The following is an 18,385-nucleotide window of genomic DNA, read 5'->3' on the forward strand; positions in this document are numbered from 1 at the left end:
ATTTGGATTTCCCTGATGCCGAGAGATGTTGAGCACTTTTTCATGTGTCTGTTGGCCATTTGGATGTCTTCTTTGTGAAAATGTCTGTTCATGTCTTGTGCCCATTTCTTGATTGGATTCTTTGTTCTTTGGGTGTTGAGTTTGAGAAGTTCTTTATAGATTTTGGATACTAGCCCTTTATCTGATATGTCATTTGCAAATATCTTCTCCCATTCTGTCGGTTGTCTTTTGGTTTTGGTGACTGTTTCCTTTGCTTTACAAAAGTTTTTTATCTTGATGAAGTCCCAATAGTTCATTTTTGCCCTTGCTTCCCTTGCCTTTGGCGATGTTTCTAGGAAGAAGTTGCTGCGGCTGAGGTCGAAGAGGCTACTGCCTGTGTTCTCCTTTAGGATTTTGATGGACTCCTGTCTCACATTTAGGTCTTTCAACCATTTGGAGTCTATTTTTGTGTGTGGTGTAAGGAAATGGTCCAGTTTCATTCTTCTGCATGTGGCTGTCCAATTTTCCCAACACCATTTGTTGAAGAGACTGTCTTTGTTCCATTGGACATTCTTTCCTGCTTTGTCAAAGATGAGTTGACCATAGAGTTGAGGGTCCATTTCTGGGCTCTCTATTCTGTTCCATTGATCTATGTGTCTGTTTTTGTGCCAGTACCATACTGTCTTGATGATGACAGCTTGTAATAGAGCTGGAAGTCCAGAATTGTGATGCCGCCAGCTTTGCTTTTCTTTTTCAACATTCCTCTGGCTATTCGAGGTCTTTTCTGGTTCCATACAAATTTTAGGATTATTTGTTCCATTTCTTTGAAAAAAGTGGATGGTATTTTGATGGGGATTGCATTGAATGTGTAGATTGCTCTAGGTAGCATTGACATCTTCACAATATTTGTTCTTCCAATCCACGAGCATGGAACGTTTTTCCATTTCTTTGTGTCTTCCTCCATTTCTTTCATGAGTATTTTATAGTTTTCTGAGTACAGATTCTTTGCCTCTTTGGTTAGATTTATTCCTGGGTATCTTATGGTTTGGGGTTCAATTGTAAATGGGATGGACTCCTTAATTTATCTTTCCTCTGTCTTCTTGTTGGTGTATAGGAATGCCACTGACTTCTGTGCATTGATCTTATATCCTGCCACTTTACTGAATTCCTGTATGAGTTCTAGCAGTTTTGGGGTGGAGTCTTTGGGGTTTTCCACATAAAGTATCCTATCATCTGCAAAGAGTGAGAATTTGACTTCTTCTTTGCCGATTTGGATGCCTTTGATTTCTTTTTGTTGTCTGATTGCTGTGGCTAGGACTTCCAATATTATGTTGAATAGCAGTGGTGAGAGTGGACATCCCTGCCCCATTCCTGACCTTAGGGGGAAAGCTCTCAGTTTTTCCCCATTGAGAATAATACTTGCTGTGGGTTTTTCATAGATGGCTCTTATGATATTGAGGTATGTACCCTCTATGCCTATACTCTGAAGAGTTTTGATCAAGAAAGGATGCTGTACTTTGGCAAATGCTTTTTCTGCATCTACTGAGAGGATCGTATGATTCTTGTTCTTTCTTTTGTTAATGTATTGTATCACGTTGATTGATTTGCAGATGTTGAACCAACCTTGCAGCCCAGGGATAAATCCCACTTGGTCGTGGTGAATAATCCTTTTAATGTACTGTTGGATCCTACTGGCTAGTATTTTGGTGAGAATTTTTGCATCCATGTTCATCAGGGATATTGGTCTGTAATTCTCCTTTTTGATGGGGTCTTTGTCTGGTTTTGGGATCAAGGTAATGCTGACCTCATAAAATGAGTTTGGAAGTTTTCCTTCCGTTTCTATTTTTTGGAACAGTTTCAGAAGAATAGGTATTAATTCTTCTTGAAATGTTTGGTAGAATTCCCCTGGGAAGCCATCTGGCCCTGGGCTTTTGTTTGTTGGGAGATTTTTGATGACTGCTTCAATTTCCTTAGTGGTTATAGGTCTGTTCAGGTTTTCTATTTCTTCCTGGTTCAGTTTTGGTAGTTGATACATCTCTAGGAATGCCTCCATTTCTTCCAGGTTATCTAATTTGCTGGCATAGAGTTGCTCGTAATACGTTCTTGTAATTGTTTGTATTTCTTTGGTGTTGGTTGTGATCTCTCCTCTTTCATTCATGATTTTGTTGATTTGGGTCATTTCTCTTTTCTTTTTGATAAGTCTGGCCAGGGGTTTATCAATCTTGTTAATTCTTTCAAAGAACCAGCTCCTAGTTTCGTTGATCTGTTCTACTGTTCTTTTAGTTTCTATTTCATTGATTTCTGCTCTGATCTTTATTATTTCTCTTCTCCTGCTGGGTTTAGGCTTTATTTGCTGTTCTCTCTCCAGCTCCTTTAGGTGTAGGGTTAGGTTGTGTACTTGAGACCTTTCTTGTTTCTTGAGAAAGTGTATTGCTATACACTTTCCTCTTAGGACTGCCTTTGCTTCATCCCAAAGATTTTGAACAGTTGTGTTTTCATTTTCATTGGTTTCCATGAATTTTTAAATTCTTCTTTAATTTCCTGGTTGACCCATTCATTCTTCAGTAGGATGCTCTTTAGCCTCCATGTATTTGAGTTCTTTCCGACTTTCCTCTTGTGATTGAGTTCTAGTTTCAAAGCATTGTGGTCTGAAAATAGGCAGGGAATGATCCCAATCTTTTGGTACCGGTTGAGACCTGATTTATGACCTAGGATGTGATCTATTCTGGAGAATGTTCCATGGGCACTAGAGGAGAATGTGTATTCCGTTGCTTTGGGATGGAATGTTCTGAATATGTCTGTGAAGTCCATTTGGTCCAGTGTTTCATTTAAAGTCTCTATTTCCTTGTTGATCTTTTGCTTAGACGATCTGTCCATTTCAGTGAGGGTGGTGTTAACATCCCCCACTATTATTGTATTGTTGTCAATGTGTTTCTTTGCTTTTGTTATTAATTGCCTTATATAATTGGCTGCTCCCATGTTAGGGGCATAGATATTTACAATTGTTACATCTTCTTGTTGGATAGATCCTTTAAGTAGGATATAGTGTCCTTCCTCATCTCTTATTACAGTCTTTGGTTTAAAATGTAATTTGTCTGATATAAGGATTGCCACCCCAGCTTTCTTTTGGTGTCCGTTAGCATGGTAAATGGTTTTCCACCCCCTCACTTTCAATCTGGGGGTGTCTTTGGGTCTCAAATGAGTCTCTTGCAGACAGCATATCAATGGGTCTTTTTTTTTAATCCAATCTGATAGCCTGTCTTTTGATTGGGGCATTTAGCCCAATTACATTCAGGGTAACTATTGAAAGATAGGAATTTAGTGCCATTGTATTGCCTGTAAGGTGACTGTTACTCTATATTGTCTCTGTTCCTTTCTGGTCTGTGTTGCTTTTAGGCTCTCTCTTTGCTTAGAGGACCCCTTTCAAGATTTCTTGTAGGGCTGGTTTCGTGTTTGCAAATTCCTTTAGTTTTTGTTTGTCCTGGAAGCTTTTTATCTCTCCTTCTATTTTCAATGACAGCCTAGCTGGATATAGTATTCTTGGCTGCATATTTTTCTCATTTAGTGCTCTGAATATATCCTGCCAGTCCTTTCTGGCCTGCCAGGTCTCTGTGGATAGGTCTGTTGCCAATCTAATGTTTCTACCATTGTAGGTTACATATCTCTTCTCCTGAGCTGCTTTCAGGATTTTCTCTTTGTCTCTGAGACTCATAAGTTTTACTATTAGATGTCAGGGTGTTGACCTATTTTTATTGATTTTGAGAGGGGTTCTCTGTGCTTCCTGGATTTTGATGCCTGTTTCCTTCCCCAAATTAGGGAAGTTCTCTGCTATAATTTGCTCCATTATACCTTCTGCCCCTCGCCCCTCTCTCTCTTTCTTCTTCTTCTGGGATCCCAATTATTCTAATGTTGTTTCGTCTTATGGTATCGCTTATCTCTCGAATTCTGCCCTCGTGATCCAGTAGTTGTTTATCTCTCTTTTTCTCAGCTTCTTTATTTTCCATCATTTGGTCTTCTATATCACTGATTCTGTCTTCTGCCTCATTTATCCTAGCAGTTAGCACCCCCATATTTGATTGCACCTCATTAATAGCCTTTTTGATTTCTACTTGGTTAGATTTTAGCTCTTTTACTTCTCCAGAAAGGGTTTCTCTAATAACTTCCATGCTTTTCTCAAGCCTAGCTAGTATCTTTAAAGTGATGAGTCTGAACTCTAGATCTGACATCGTACTAATGTCCGTATTGAGTAGGTCCCTGGCAGTCGGTACTACCTCTTGTTCTTTTTGTTGAGGTGATTTTTTCCGTCTTGTCATTTTGTCCAGAGGAGAATAGATTAATGAGAGAACAAAATGCTAACAGGGTAACAACATTCCCAGAAAATATACTCTAAACAAATCAGAAAAGACCTGAAGCCTTGGGAAAAGAAAGGGAAAGAGAGAAAGGAGAAAAAGAAAAAGTTAAAGGTAAAAACAAACAAAAACAGAACAAAACAAAAAAAAACAGAATGTGATCAAATATGATCAGGCTGGTATATTAGATCAGTGCCACACACTAGATTTTGGGTGTATTTTGGTCTGTTAGAAGAAAGTGCCTCCCAAAATTTTAAAGAAAGAAAAAGTTATATATGTACAAAAATAAGGGTTGATGTGATGAAGGGATGGAATATGACTGTAAAGATGGAAAGTATAAAAAATTTTATAAAAGGAATTGATAAGAAGTTGTTTGAAAAAAGAAAGAAAAGGATTTTAAAAAAAAAGGACAAAAAAGGGAGAGAATGTGATCAGGCAGGGGAGTAGAAAAAAATCCATAACTAGAGATTTAGGGTATATTTTGATCTGTTAGAAGAAACTATCTCAAAATTTTAAAGAGAGAACAACTTATATATATATATGCCAAAAATACGGGTAACTACTATGAAGGGATAGCATATGACTCTAAAAATGAAAAATAAAAAAGATTTTTTAAAAAAGGAATTGATAAGATGTTGGTTGAAAAGGGAAAAAATTTTTAAAAAAGGAAAGAAAAAGAAAGTTAAAAAAAATAACTTTGAAAGACTAAAGAATCATGGGAAAGAAGCCATGAATTCTATGTGCAATAGCCATGAATTCTAGCGCTGGAGTTCTGCCATTCTCATTGATCGGAAACTTGGTCTTGGCTGGCTGTTCTTGCTGATCTTCTGGGGGAGGGGCCTGTAGCCGTGGTTCCCAAATGTCTTTGCCGGAGGCGGAATTGCCCCGCCCTTGCCCCTTCGGGGCTAAGTAATCTGCTCGGGTTTGCCCTCGGGAGCTTTTGTTCCCTGCAAGCTTTCTGTACAGCTTTGGAGGCGGAGAGTGAAAATGGCGGCCTCCCAATCTCTGCCCCGGAGGAGCCGAGAACTCGGGGCCCCGCTCCTCAGTGAGCCCCCAGAGAAAAGCCGTCAGTCACTGCCATCTCCCCGGTCTCCAGCTGCACTCCGTGCTCACCCGGCCTGTGACCAAGTGTTTCTATCTCTGGCACACAACCCCATGTGGAGTCTCCAAACCCAACAGATCCCTGTGGTGCGCTCCTGCGCCGCTCCTCCCGGGGGAGCAAGGGGAGTCTCCCCGGATCTGCCGCTTGTTGGGTCCCTGCTGGAGGAGCAGGGGCCCAACTGTGCTGCGGATCACGGTTTATGGCAACCCCGAGCTGAGAGCCCATGCCTGGGCTTCGTCTCTGCAGCTGGCTTCCCTGCTCCAATACCTGGGAGCTCTGCCACACTCAGGCACCCCCGGTCTTTCTGTGTCTTGAGTGTCCTGAGACCACACTGTCCCACGAGGGTTCCACCCCCTGCTTAGCCATCGGAGTGATGTCCCTCGGTGGAGCCGACTTCTAAAAGTTCCGATTCTGTGCTCCGTGGTTCTATCACTTGCCAGAAGTGGCCGATGGAGGCCCCTCCCCCGCCGTCTATCCTCCCGAATATCGCCTCGGATTCACTTCTCCACATGTCCTACCTTCCAGAAAGTGGTCGCTTTTCTGTTCAGAGAGTTGTCGCTCTTCTTTTCTTCAGTCTCCTGTTGAGTTCGTAGGTGTTCAGAATGGTTTGACCCCTATCCAGCTGAATTCCTGAGAGGAGATGAAATCCAGGTCTCCTACTGCTCCGCCATCTTGCTCCGCCCCCTTCCATAATCATCTTTTAATTGTGGCACCTGCCCTTTGAAACGCTGAGCCAGAGGAAAGAAAATACAATAAAACAGCTAACGGAGATTGGTGTGTGAGGACGTGCAGTGGGGCGGTCTTTGAACATGTATGAATAAAGTATCAGAGAGGGGCGCTCTGGGTGGAAACTCCAGGCAGGGGCAGGTGAAGTGTGTTCCAGAATCTCACGGGTTCAAAGTCAGGGAGCGTCTTGTCTTAGAACCTCCAGGGCGAGATGGTCCAATAACAAAAGAGAAAATAGCTGGAGGGACAGCTGCGGATGAAGCTGAGGTTATAGGCAGAAAATGGTTTAGATTTTAGAACCATGCTTCCAACCTGTGGGCTTGAGAATTATTACAAAGGACTTCCCTGTCCCTATAGATGCCACACATGGAGTAGAATCTAAATCAATAAAAATCTCATATAAACACACACACACGGGGCAATCTGAATTCATTTTAAAGGATTGTTGAATTCATAGTTGCTTTCTCTCCATATGTGTTTTCTAGATCAAACCATTTGAACAAGTTCACTTCCATCCCATGGTGGTCTCATCGATGCCAAAGATGGGTGGTGGCACTGGGAAAGTCAGACAACAGGGAGAAATGGAAGTGATGCCTACAACTCATATAAAATGAGGCATGGCCCCCCAAAATGGCCAGGTTCTGTCCAGGACTGTGGCTTCCCAAATGCTTGGGCACCTCAGGGTGGCAAAGAGAAAAAGAGTTCTAGTAATTTACTGGAATATATGCCCAACCAACCTGTTGGTGCTCTAAGAGTGGGTTGTATCAACGCCTACTTGAGAGGTGGGTTTCTGTGGCTCAGAGTCATCATTTACATAGGGGTGCCTCTATTAGGCAAACTACGGTAGTCCTACAGATTCAGAATTGGGGCAGGGCCATTGTCCTACCCTCGCTCAACAAATAAATTTGTTCACACCTACTATGGGCTACATTACACTGGCAGCAAGAACGGCTAGGTACCTGTGCTCTCTACCAGGACGCCTGATACATTTTCTTGTGAATGAATAGGAGATGTTATCCCCATTCAACCAAGATGGAATGGGGGGTTCAAAGGCATGCAGTGGGTTTGCTCAGATGGTTTAGAGATGGAACCCTGAAGTTAAATGCTCGGTCACACACACACACCTTTGTCAGGATGACCGTGCACTTAGCAAACAAAGCTTCTGAAGGAGGCGATGGGGGAGGGCTGGGATTCCGTTGACCCTTGGCCAGTGATTCCCAACCCGAAACTCATGCATGTCTATGGATTCTCAGAAACAAGGACTGACCTCTTAAACTATTCTTACTATTTCATAAAAATGCACGCTTCTTCAGGGCAAGATCTTGCTCTTGGTTTTATCTCCTGATTCTAGCACAGTGCCTGGCAACACATGAATGGGTACTTTTCTTTTGCTTTTTGGCTAAAATTTGTTTCAGCATAGTGATCTTGGCTTTCTCTGGTGAAGAAACACTAATTGTATATAGCTCTGATATAGATAATAATAAACATATAATTATTTGGATAAGTGGTTCCAAAACTCAGATCCAGTGAAGGGAAACATCTATAGGATAGGAGATCAATATGGAAATCCGAGGGAAGGCATTCAACCCTCCATGATAGACTGGCATTTCTCCACCCTCCAGAGGCAGTTGGGCACGCCTAGAACACCTAGTCTTCTTCTGAGCTCCAGAGAAGTTTCTGTGAGTCCTCAATCTGCCTGGCACCAGTTTCTCTTTGGGGCCTGATCCAAGAACATGCGTTTCGAGATCTTAATATTCCGACCAGCTCCCGACTATTCAGGGAGTGAAAACACCATTGGGTTGATTAAAAACAAACAAACAAAAAAACCCAAAAAACTGTGGAGTCCTCATTGCACTCATTTGGGAGATCGAGAACCACCTCTGAATAGCTGTGTGTCAGCTTACTGTTGAACTGGAACTGGCCCAAAAGGGGTGTTCCTTTTTTCTGTTTTGATTAGTCTTGTATTGTGTCTCTGGCCCCAAAAAGACTTAGTGTATGTGGTATCATTAACTTCTGATCTTTTGAGATAAGTGCCACCCCATGTGGTTCATGACACTTGGCAGTCCCCAAAAGGGAATAAGGAGCATCTTTTCCCAAGTAATTCTTCTCTCAGAGTGGAATATGTTCTCCTATTCCCTCACTTCCCCTTTCTGGTTGCTGGCATCTATGGATATCCCAGACACTTGCCTTATTCACTTGTGATGATGTCTTCAGAAACGTATCCCCTTAGGACCCTGGGCTGCCTTACAAAAGGTATCAGAGGTGGCTCTGAATAATGATAAGTAGAGGACTTCTGTTCAGGCTCGTCATGTGGGTTTCAGGTCAAGTTTAATTTGTATTAGAATAAAAACCTTTCTTGAAACCCAAGGGCCAAGGGATGTATGGTGGTGGTGGTTGGGGTGGGGAGTGAAGGTAGCGATGAATTCCCCACCTTTTTTTCCAGATGAGTCTCCCAGGGCAAAAACCAAACCCAGGATAATTTCTCCGTACGTCACTATAATCCATAAATTATTAATATATCATCCAGCTCCATCTGCTCTGAGTCCCATAACCCCACTCCCAAGGCCCTCAAGCTTAGCAAAATGGCCCTAGTTTTCTGACGTCGGGAATATCAAAGCCATTAGGAGGAAGTTCCTCAGTATTCTCCCTGATCCTACCCATGTCCCACCACATCTTAAGACCTTATTAACTCTTATGCAGGTTTCTCTCTGGGTAAGAATGCCTACTGGACCCTCATTTCTCCACTGGAGGTTGATAGTCTATCCCTTCCTCCAGGCTCTAGCTCCACTCTGGACCTTCCTCTCCTTGTCATATTGAAGAGTGGTGAGGACCACAGGCTCTGCTGGATTTCAAATCCCAACCCTGCCACAGAGGAGCTGTATGATCTTAGTCAAGACACAAAACTTCTGAGCCTCAGTTGGTTCATTGAGAACATGGGGAATAAGAAGTATCTACCCTCTCTGCCTACTTCAGTAGGGCTCACATTCCTACCGCCTCCCTGACAAAGACCAGCCTAAACCTTCTAACCCTAAAATAGCTGTACCTGCCTGGCCCAAACTTTAAAACAACAAAAATGCCTAAGACCTGGGTTTGCTTTTTTTCCCCCACAATGTGGCCATGTGTCATTTAAAACTGGGCTGCTTTCCTCATTTTTTTTCTGGTTACTTAAATTCCTTGTGTATCTTCAAAGCCCAGTTCCTTCTTCTCTTTCTCCTCCTCCTTCCTCACTTCTGCCTTTCTTCTTGTCTTTATTTCTGCCCTCCCTTCTAATCTCCTTCATTCTTTGCTACTTCTCTTCCTTCTCTGTTCCTCTCCTCTGCCCGCACCTTCTCGTCTCCTCCTTCTCCTCCTGTGGTCGTGCAGGAATGCAGCTGAGACTCAGTGGGGATCGTTTGGTTTGAAAGGCGACATCTGCCCACAACAGAGATGTCCCATCTGAGCCACAGACCAAACATGGGCTATTCAGACCTTTCCTTCAAAGAATTTACAGTCCATGGAGGGCAGGTACCAGGCATGCATGATTATCAGTATATACCCAACACCTGGTGCATAAGACACACCAAAAAAACTTGATGGGATTAATGAGAGGATTGATATTAACATAGCCCTTTCATTGTGCAGCTCCAGAGAGAAAAATCCCTGTCCTCAATTCATTTGGCAAGTTAGTTTTTAAGTCTGAGCTCTAACTCAAGATCCCTGATTTCTTGGCTTCAATTTGGCTGATAGTCATATGGCCCTAGGGCATGCTGCTTTTCTCGGGTCTTTTATATAAGACAGGTAGTTTCCAAATAGTTTGAATATCAGCCTTCAGAGATTTCCAGGATTCCTGAACCTGGGCTTAAAAAGCACGATGGACTTTCCAAGAGAACTGGGCAGGGCACAGTCCTGCCTATGTGTCCTTGGACAGGGTTCAAGGTCACCCCAGCTCTCCAGATCCACGTCTATATAACAGACTCAGTCAATCCTATAGTATTTGTGAGCTTTAGCCAGGAGAACCGTGTGGAACTCCCTTGTTCCGGGCTTGGCAAACAGCAAGAGCTCGATTGACTTTCTAAGCGGAGGAAGTGGTCCTACCTCATGCCCTTGCTCTAACCACCATTCTCTTGGTTACAGTTCATCAGGAGGGCTCAGAAGATATTGCTAATATATGCACCATTTGTTCCACGGAAAAATGCATTTGGGAAAATGTGAGCTGCCCACGTACCTCCAATTCAGGCAAGCCAAAGGCAAGCTCTGCCACTGACCCTTCCAGAGAGAATGGGCACTTTATATCTAACACGGGTGATTGCTTTCTCTCTTGGCGTTCATGATGGTATCCATTTGCTTCAATTGAGGAGGCCCCAGAGAGAGATATCACAAATTGAACGATGTAGCTTGATCTGGCAAGAATTTCTGGGGATTCTGGCCTGAATTTCTGTAACTCCCAGTGGTAGGTCAGTGACAGCCCACCTTTACAACATAATGAGGCTTGTTTTAACATTCAGCTTTGCCACCCACTAGCAGAGTGACCTTGGGCCAGTCCTATGACCTTGCCCAGCCTCTCTAGTTCTGTTAAGCATTGTCAGGCAGCCACAAAGAGCTCAGGCTAGCTATGGTGCGAGACAGACCTGGGATTGAATTTCAACTCCATTTTTGTGACTTTGGGCAAACAAATCCATTTCACTGGACCTCAGTTTCCGGACCTCTGTAATGGGAATAACAGTAGTGTCTTCTTAAGAGAATTGTTTAAACATTCACAGCTAATGTATTGAAAACCTTCTCTGTATAAGGGACTCTTTTCGATATTAACTTACTTCATCTTCATAAAATCCCTCCAAGATGGATCTTATTAGTATGATGCCTGTTTTCCAGATAATGAGACTGAGATACAGATTACCTGGGTTAAGTCATTCGCCCAGGGTCACACAGCTAATAAGTAAGTGGATCCAAACTCGGAAAGTCCAGAGTCTGTGCGCTTAACCAACTAGGCTGGAGAGTCCAGTGTTTTGAAAGTGCTTAGAGAAGTGGGTCCGGCATCAGAATTTGGATCCAGACCACAGCCTAGAGCGAGCACTCTGTGACCGGAGGGTGGTAACCTTTGTTGGCAGCGTCTCCAGAGAGGCCCCCAGAGCGCCGACCCGCACTCACACAGGGCTTGTGCTCTGCCAAGCACCCCCACCCCCCGGAGCCGGAGTGGGGGCTGGTGAGTGCATTGGATGGTGGCTCACAAACATTTGGGGCTATGAGAGCAGATGTGTGATCTTGCAGAACGCTTCTCGCTTCAGGCCTGTGTGTTGACGTTGATGTCACAGCTGCTCTGAGCACCCCAGATACTGTTAACGAGCTGTTCCAAGCCCAGGCGCGGTGTTTTCTCCCCATATGGTCCACACTGAAGTGCATGGTCTTTCAGACAGGGATGGCACAGAACTCACTCACGCCCAACCTCCGTGCGTGGAAAATCTACTTAGAGGGGCCATGCCCTCCAAGCTGTGCCCTAGTTCTCCTTGCGTCCAGGGATCAGGCTTTCAGCCGTATGCCATTCTGGGTTCATCCAACAACCCCAGAGAGTGAGGGGGTGGCCACCATACGTGGCAGGCACTGGCTTAGATCCAAGGGATACATAGGTGAATAGAACATTGCCCATGGCTTCGAGGGACTGAGACTAGCCAGGAAGGGCTTGGGAACAAATCCTATTATGACAGTATTCTAAGCTCTATGATTCAGGTAGTTAGCAAGGACTGCCAGAGTGAAAAGGAATTCGTGAATGAATGAATATAACTGGTGCAGAATCCGTTCCGGGAAGGGGGAATGGCTACTTCATAGAGGCTGAGCAGCTCCTGTGGATCTTCTTACTGACAACAAATCCTGGGTAGCTCATACCACGCGGCTCTTTCTTGGTTCAATGAGATGGTCTCACCATGTGTGCCCCAATGCCGGACCTCTCCCTCAGTAACATGTTTTATTTAATTCATCTATAACACGATCAAAGACATTTAGACTCCTCTGCTCCCCTCTGCCTTTCCCGGCACCCCTCCTCTTGTTCCCTTTTGCACTGAGCACGGAGCTGGGCACACATTGGCTTGGAGGTGGGGTGTCCTTTCATCCCAGATGCTTCAGATAAAGACTTGAGGTCCCTACCCGTCTTGACAGATCGCAGCAGTTAGCCAAAGTGAAGGAGATGAATTTGAAAGGGGCCCATCGTAAAAACAAACAAACGCCTAGGTCTGAGAAGTGAATGGCAGAGAACAAAAGAGAAGAAAAGAGGGGAAGGGGAGGGGGGACTGGTTAGCCTGGTGATGGGGATTAAGGAGGGCACGTACTGCATGGAGCACTGGGTGTTATACGAAAACAATGGATCGTGGATCACCACATCAAAAACTAATGATGTATTGTATGGTGAGTAACATAACATAATAAAATTTTTAAAAAAAGAAAAATCTAGCAGCTGCTCTTGCACTAAAGAAAAAAAAAGGCCACGAAATAAACAAGCAACAATATATGTGAGGGATTAAAAATCTGGGTAGGGCCATGTAAAAATATCTGTCTTCAGGTATTTTTTTTTACATCAGTCTTTATTTAATATTTCCATAATGCAACCTGAGTTTCATACTAAGAGAATATATCTCTCCAGTTGAAATAAAAATAGGACATCGGCATGTTCCTTGAACTCAGGCTGAATTCATCCATCACCAGCCTCCAGGTCAGCAAGTGTGGTTGGTGATATGGGCTTGAATGAGAATAGCCTTTATCCCTAGACCCGTTCCTTCGTTCAGTTGTTCAGCTTTGCCATGTTTGGGTCAAATAGAAGTATTTTTTCCTTGCTTTTCTCTAAGAATTGCTGTGCCAATGGTCTTATAGACCTAGTGTAGATTTTAAAGACTCTGGTATTCACCGGGTACTATTCTAAGTGATCTATCTGCATTATCACATTTAATTTTCATTATAATCCCAGGAGGGAGGCACTCTGCTTAGCCCTATTTTTTTTTGAGATGAGAAACTTGGGGTTCAATGTGGATTAAGGACGCTTCCTAGAGGTCCTCCGAACTTCAGAGTAAATTCAGGTTTTATCAACTTCCCAGGGGCGAGGGTAGTCAGAAATTCTTCAATCCTGCACATCTGACTCCCAAAGGCTCTGCGTTCCTGAGCCCTGCACCTCCGAAGGAGACAGTTAAATCTGGTGAGAGCCCAACAGGCACATAGAGGTGTTCAAACCACTTTGGAGAATACGTTAGTCCAAGACGAGCACGACTGTGGCTGGGGCTATGGCTTTGATCTGAAGACTTCTGGCTGTCCAGCCATTACGCACTAACAACATCTGATTCTATGTGAAGCTCTCTACTGGGCAAATTCCTCTTGCCTAATAAAAGTGCTTGCCAAGAAAGCTCCAAACCCAGTAGCAATTAATTATTGACAGAGCATGTGAATTAGAGATAAAAGAAAAGTCGTTCTTTCTCCACACACGCGATAGTAAATAAATTTAATTATAGTAGGGGAAGCTAAGGGATCTTCGTCTGTATTAAGTTTTATTAGCTGAGACATTTAAAAGCATGTCATCACAAAAAAGAGGTCTTGTGTAATCCTAAATGTACTACTTTGGTGCAGGGCTCAGAAGTGAATAGATTTAATGGAGCACATGGTGGCTGATGGCCTGCTGTACCGACAGGTATAACAGGTTTATTGTCGGTTAACTTTGGTCTACCTATGCCTACAGCAAATTGACTGTGTAATAGGATCCCGAGGCTCTTTTATCATTGATAGGCCTGCCACATTGGAATTGGGGGGCAAATAGCATCAAAACCCCTTTAATGTCTTGAAGCTCCCAAATGGGACGGGGCCATTCTGAAGGTGAACACGGATGGAGGGGTGGGCGTGGAGATGCATCCTAGGGAAGGAAACCGAGAGACATGGTGTGGGATCTACCACTGGCTCACTGCGCAAGCTGGGGAGCAAAGTAAAGAAGAATTCCATTTCTACAGTCAGACCCATGCTTGATGCCTTCACGTTGTATGTCATTTTATTCTGAACTTGAACTTGAGGTGAGCTCTAGGGTTTTACAGAAGAGAATAAGGGGACGCGATTGAACTGGTTCAGGTCACAAAGCCTATCTGTTTCCCTGTCTCTAGGCTTCATTTCTGCATTTGCACAATGGTGCCTTTGGACCAGGTCAAGGCTCAGCATACGTTTTCCTAAAGGGCCAGTGAGTAAATATGCTTGGCTCTGTGTGTCTTAAAGTCCCTGTTGCAAATACTCAGCTCTGCTGTTGTAGCACGAAAGCAACCAGGGACAGTACATCAAGGAAGGAGTGTGGCTGTGTTCCAGGGAAAGTTTATTTATGGGCATTGAAATTTGAATTTCATATAATTTTCATGCATCGCAAAATGTTATTATTATTATGTTGGGTCTTTTCCCAACCGTTTAAAGATTAAAAATCAGTCTTAGTTGCGAGCCATACAAAAAAAAAAAAAAATGAGAGGCAGGGAGTAGTTGGCCAACCCCTGGTCTAGATAATCTTTGAGTTCTTGGGGTGCTCAAACATTTTCCAAAAGCCGCTACGACAATAGTAATTTCCTTGATTTATTAAGCTCTTGCACGTGCCAGATTCTGTGCTAAATGCTTTACAAGTGTTATCTCCCTTAATCCTTCTACTACAGTGCGAAGTAAGTGCTGTCATTACCTCTGTTTCAGAGATTACACAAAACTAATACATAGAGAAATTAAGAGTATATCTCCATTGAACGTAACTGGTAAGAGATAGGGCTGCAATTGAAACCCAGGTGTATGAGGTTCCCAAGAATGAAGGCAGAAGCCTTATGCTGCCTGTCCTGATAATACCATAATCAGAGCCATAGTGGGACATAGAGTTAAAAAGAATCCTTAGGATTTATCAACGAATTTTATTTTGTAGCTCCCCACGAGGCTCTTTATGTCACACGTTTTGTGTGAATAGTTAAAACAGTTCTGGATGGGAATGACCACTCTCTTTCCTTTCCCTCCCTCTTCCAGAAATGTGATGCCCAAGACTCTGGATGGCCAGGTAACCATGGAGAAGACACCGAGTTACTTCGTGACAAATGAGGCTCCCAAGCGCATCCACGCCATGGCCAAGGACATCAAACTGATCGTGGTGGTGAGGAACCCCGTGACCAGGGCCATCTCTGACTATACCCAGACGCTGTCAAAGAAACCCGAGATCCCCACCTTTGAGGTGCTGGCCTTCAAAAACCGGACCCTAGGGCTGATCGACGCCTCCTGGAGTGCCATTCGAATAGGGATCTATGCTCTGCACCTGGAAAACTGGCTCCAGTATTTCCCCCTCTCCCAAATCCTCTTTGTCAGTGGTGAGCGACTCATAGTGGACCCTGCCGGGGAAATGGCCAAAGTACAGGATTTTCTAGGCCTCAAGCGTGTCGTGACTGAAAAACATTTCTATTTCAACAAAACCAAGGGGTTCCCTTGTCTAAAGAAGCCAGAAGACAGCAGTGCCCCAAGATGCTTAGGCAAGAGCAAAGGTCGGACTCATCCCCGCATCGACCCCGATGTGATCCACAGACTGCAGAAATTCTACAAGCCCTTCAACATGATGTTTTACCAAATGACTGGTCAAGATTTCCAGTGGGAACGGGAAGAGGGTGACAAATGAGGTTAGAGAAGCAGAGGGAAGGCTAGTGAATAGCTAAGGAGGCTCCTTGCCTGAGTCCTGAAATCCCCCCCACTGGGGTCTGTGGCCTCAGCCTCGCTGGAGTGCCAAATAGACCCCCTCCTTTGTCCAGCTGGGATTGCTCCCAGTACTGTAGGCTTAGGCAAAGGGATGGATCCCATGGCATCCTCATGGAGGCATTGGGTTTGCTGGGGCAGCAGCATCTGGTTGACCAGATGGCCACCAGGAGCCACTGCTAATTCTTGTCTTCTGCTAATTAATAGAGTCTAAAGACAGGATAAATAGCTGTCAAGGTCAGAGACCGTGCCAGGAATGTTTCTTTAAGTGATTAAAAAAAAAGAGGAAGGAAGGTCTACTTTGGCCACTTTAGAAGCCTGAGTCCTAACCCTGCATCTGGCACAGCCCTCTGCTGTACAAACCTTTGCTTTGGCATCTCTCCAGAATTCTACTTGTGGCTGAGTGCTCCAGGACTCCTAGGGAGCAAGGTCCTTTCTCTGAGGTGTCTCTAGCCTTCTCCTTAAAGGTCTCATCCCACAACCCTTTGACATCCCCTCTCCTCACCTTATGAAGGCAGAGGCATGCACGTTCCTCACCAGAAAACAAAAAACAAAACAAAAAAACACAAAAATAAAAGCTGACACCCTTGGAAGCCTTCTTTCTGAGAGCCCTCCAAGGAGGGTCCTGGGCTGTGGTGAAGCTTAGCATAGGCCCTCGTGATAGAATCAGGCCTGCATGGCTGTTCTCGGAGCCGTATGATTGCCTTTGAGTTCCAAGCCCTGAGGCTGGTAAAGATAAATGTTATTTCTGGGGGTGAAAAAAGAAGGCCATATCTTTTGGTGGGAGGTCTCCATACGTGAAGACCCTTAGCACCACAGTTCTGAGGAATGCTTTCAGGACGGGCTTTGTCCCTTGGGGTCCTTAGACGGGCAAGGACCAGATAGTTGGCATGTCTTCCATTATGAGTAATCCTGAGCAACACAACCAACAGGGGATCAGTCACCATTCTTGTTTGCCCCACCATGTCCTCCTCATGGTCATCTGATGCTTCACTTACTCTCTTCACATATGGCACATTGGGGCAGGGACAGACCCTCCATCTATGGCGGGTCTTCAGATCCAGTCTGCGGATGCGGGGGAGGGCAAGGGCTGTCTGTGGACACCCCTATCAAGGGCTGCTGAACGAAGTGTCCCTTCCCTTTACTCTGATTTGATTAAAAGGCCACGTTTGATGCCAAGCACTTGTTCACAGATCTCCAAAACCAGGAACTGTTCTAGTAAATTTGGAAATATGTATGAGTGGGGGGAGCTAAGTCTGTTCACCTGTTATTAAACTCATTTCTCCCGCTAAATGAAAATTGTGTTGTTATAAAGCTTAATGCAACCTGATTGATGGGCTTTGATGGTGTGTTTGTATTGGTCACCTCCAACCCCACCCTGACCCTTGAATTCTGGAATGATCCCTCCTCCTCCGGGGTGGCCAGAAAGCCCCAGATTAGAGAATCTTATGGGAGATTCTGTCTTCAGGGCCAGATAATTCTCAAAATAGCACAAAGGAAGTGACTCTAAGGAGTGCAGCTTTCTCTCTCTTAACTAACCCTGGCAAGGAATGGACTGATACACTAGACTCAGAAACAACCTTACAAATAATTTTTTGCTGGATAAGAAAGTGGTTTTTGAACCGAAGGCAGCAAATAGGCTTTCACCACCAAAGCAAAAGACGATACAGGTAAACACATACAGGCACATACAAACCCATCTCTTTGAAAGAAGAAAATGCATGCTAGTTCAGAACAGTGTTTTGTGGGCTGATGTGGGCCTTGTGGTATGAGCAGAGCAAAGAGTGGGTCTAGCTACCCATCAGGGCAGCTGTGGGGCTTTTTTCAGGCTACAGCTTCCTGACCATCATTCCTGACCACACTTCTGGTGGAATCAGGAGCTCTAGGGTGGAGCTCAGTCACCTATCTTTTCAAAAATATTCTTACGGGAGCTGGGATTGAGAACAGATGGAGGCAAGTCTTGCTTGCTTATTTCTTTGCCCTGTCATTCTCGTCCCTGTCGTCCTTGTAAGCTTTTGTGGGGATTACTCCCAAAAGAAATGGCCCCCAGGGTGTCATGGCTTCCTGGGACAAACATGGTCTCTCTTTTTTGGTGGGGGGGGGGAGTTCAGTGGGAACTAGGTAAGGGTTAATCTCAAAACAGTCCAAGGAGCATCTGACTCTAAGAAGGCTTTATTTTTATTTTTTTTATTCTTATGTTAATCCCCATACATTACATCATTAGTTTTAGATGAAGTGTTCCATGATTCATTGTTTGTGCACAACACCCAGTGCTCCATGCAGAATGTGCCCTCCTCAATACCCACCACCAGGCTAACCCATCCTCCCACCCCTAAGAAGGCTTTAAAGATATTTTTCTACCAGCCAAGAGGGACCATTATACCCTTACCCTCATCTCTTCTAAGCTGGGTGGACACAATTGACTCAGCCCCTCAATTACACTCACTTTCCGCTTTCCATCTCCCTGGCTGTCTCTCCATCCCCATAAACCCAGAACATCAACACCTTAAGTGCCATTTAAAAAGAAACCTAGTAA

General features: G+C 44.3%; 1 protein-coding gene across 3 annotated transcripts in view; it reads left to right on the plus strand.

Annotated features, from left to right (window-relative positions):
- The window catches only part of HS3ST4 (heparan sulfate-glucosamine 3-sulfotransferase 4), a 405,289-nt gene extending 387,428 nt beyond the window's left edge, over positions 1–17,861 (plus strand). Inside the window, exon 4 of one of the 3 annotated variants that reach the window (XM_064592871.1) lies at positions 15,139–15,358. In XM_064592871.1, coding sequence (XP_064448941.1) covers positions 15,139–15,210 — 72 coding nt within the window. In that variant the 3' untranslated portion in view covers positions 15,211–15,358. Of the gene's footprint in view, positions 1–15,138 lie in introns of all 3 variants that reach the window. The other 2 variants (XM_054507565.2, XM_045875190.3) reach the window with 2 other exon arrangements.
- The last annotated feature ends 524 nt before the right edge of the window (positions 17,862–18,385 follow it).

This window comes from Mirounga angustirostris, unplaced genomic scaffold, assembly GCF_029215605.1.
Source record: "Mirounga angustirostris isolate CCGP_5_RB_7025 unplaced genomic scaffold, mMirAng1.0.hap1 SCAF_5, whole genome shotgun sequence".
NCBI classification, from domain to species: Eukaryota; Metazoa; Chordata; class Mammalia; order Carnivora; family Phocidae; genus Mirounga; species Mirounga angustirostris.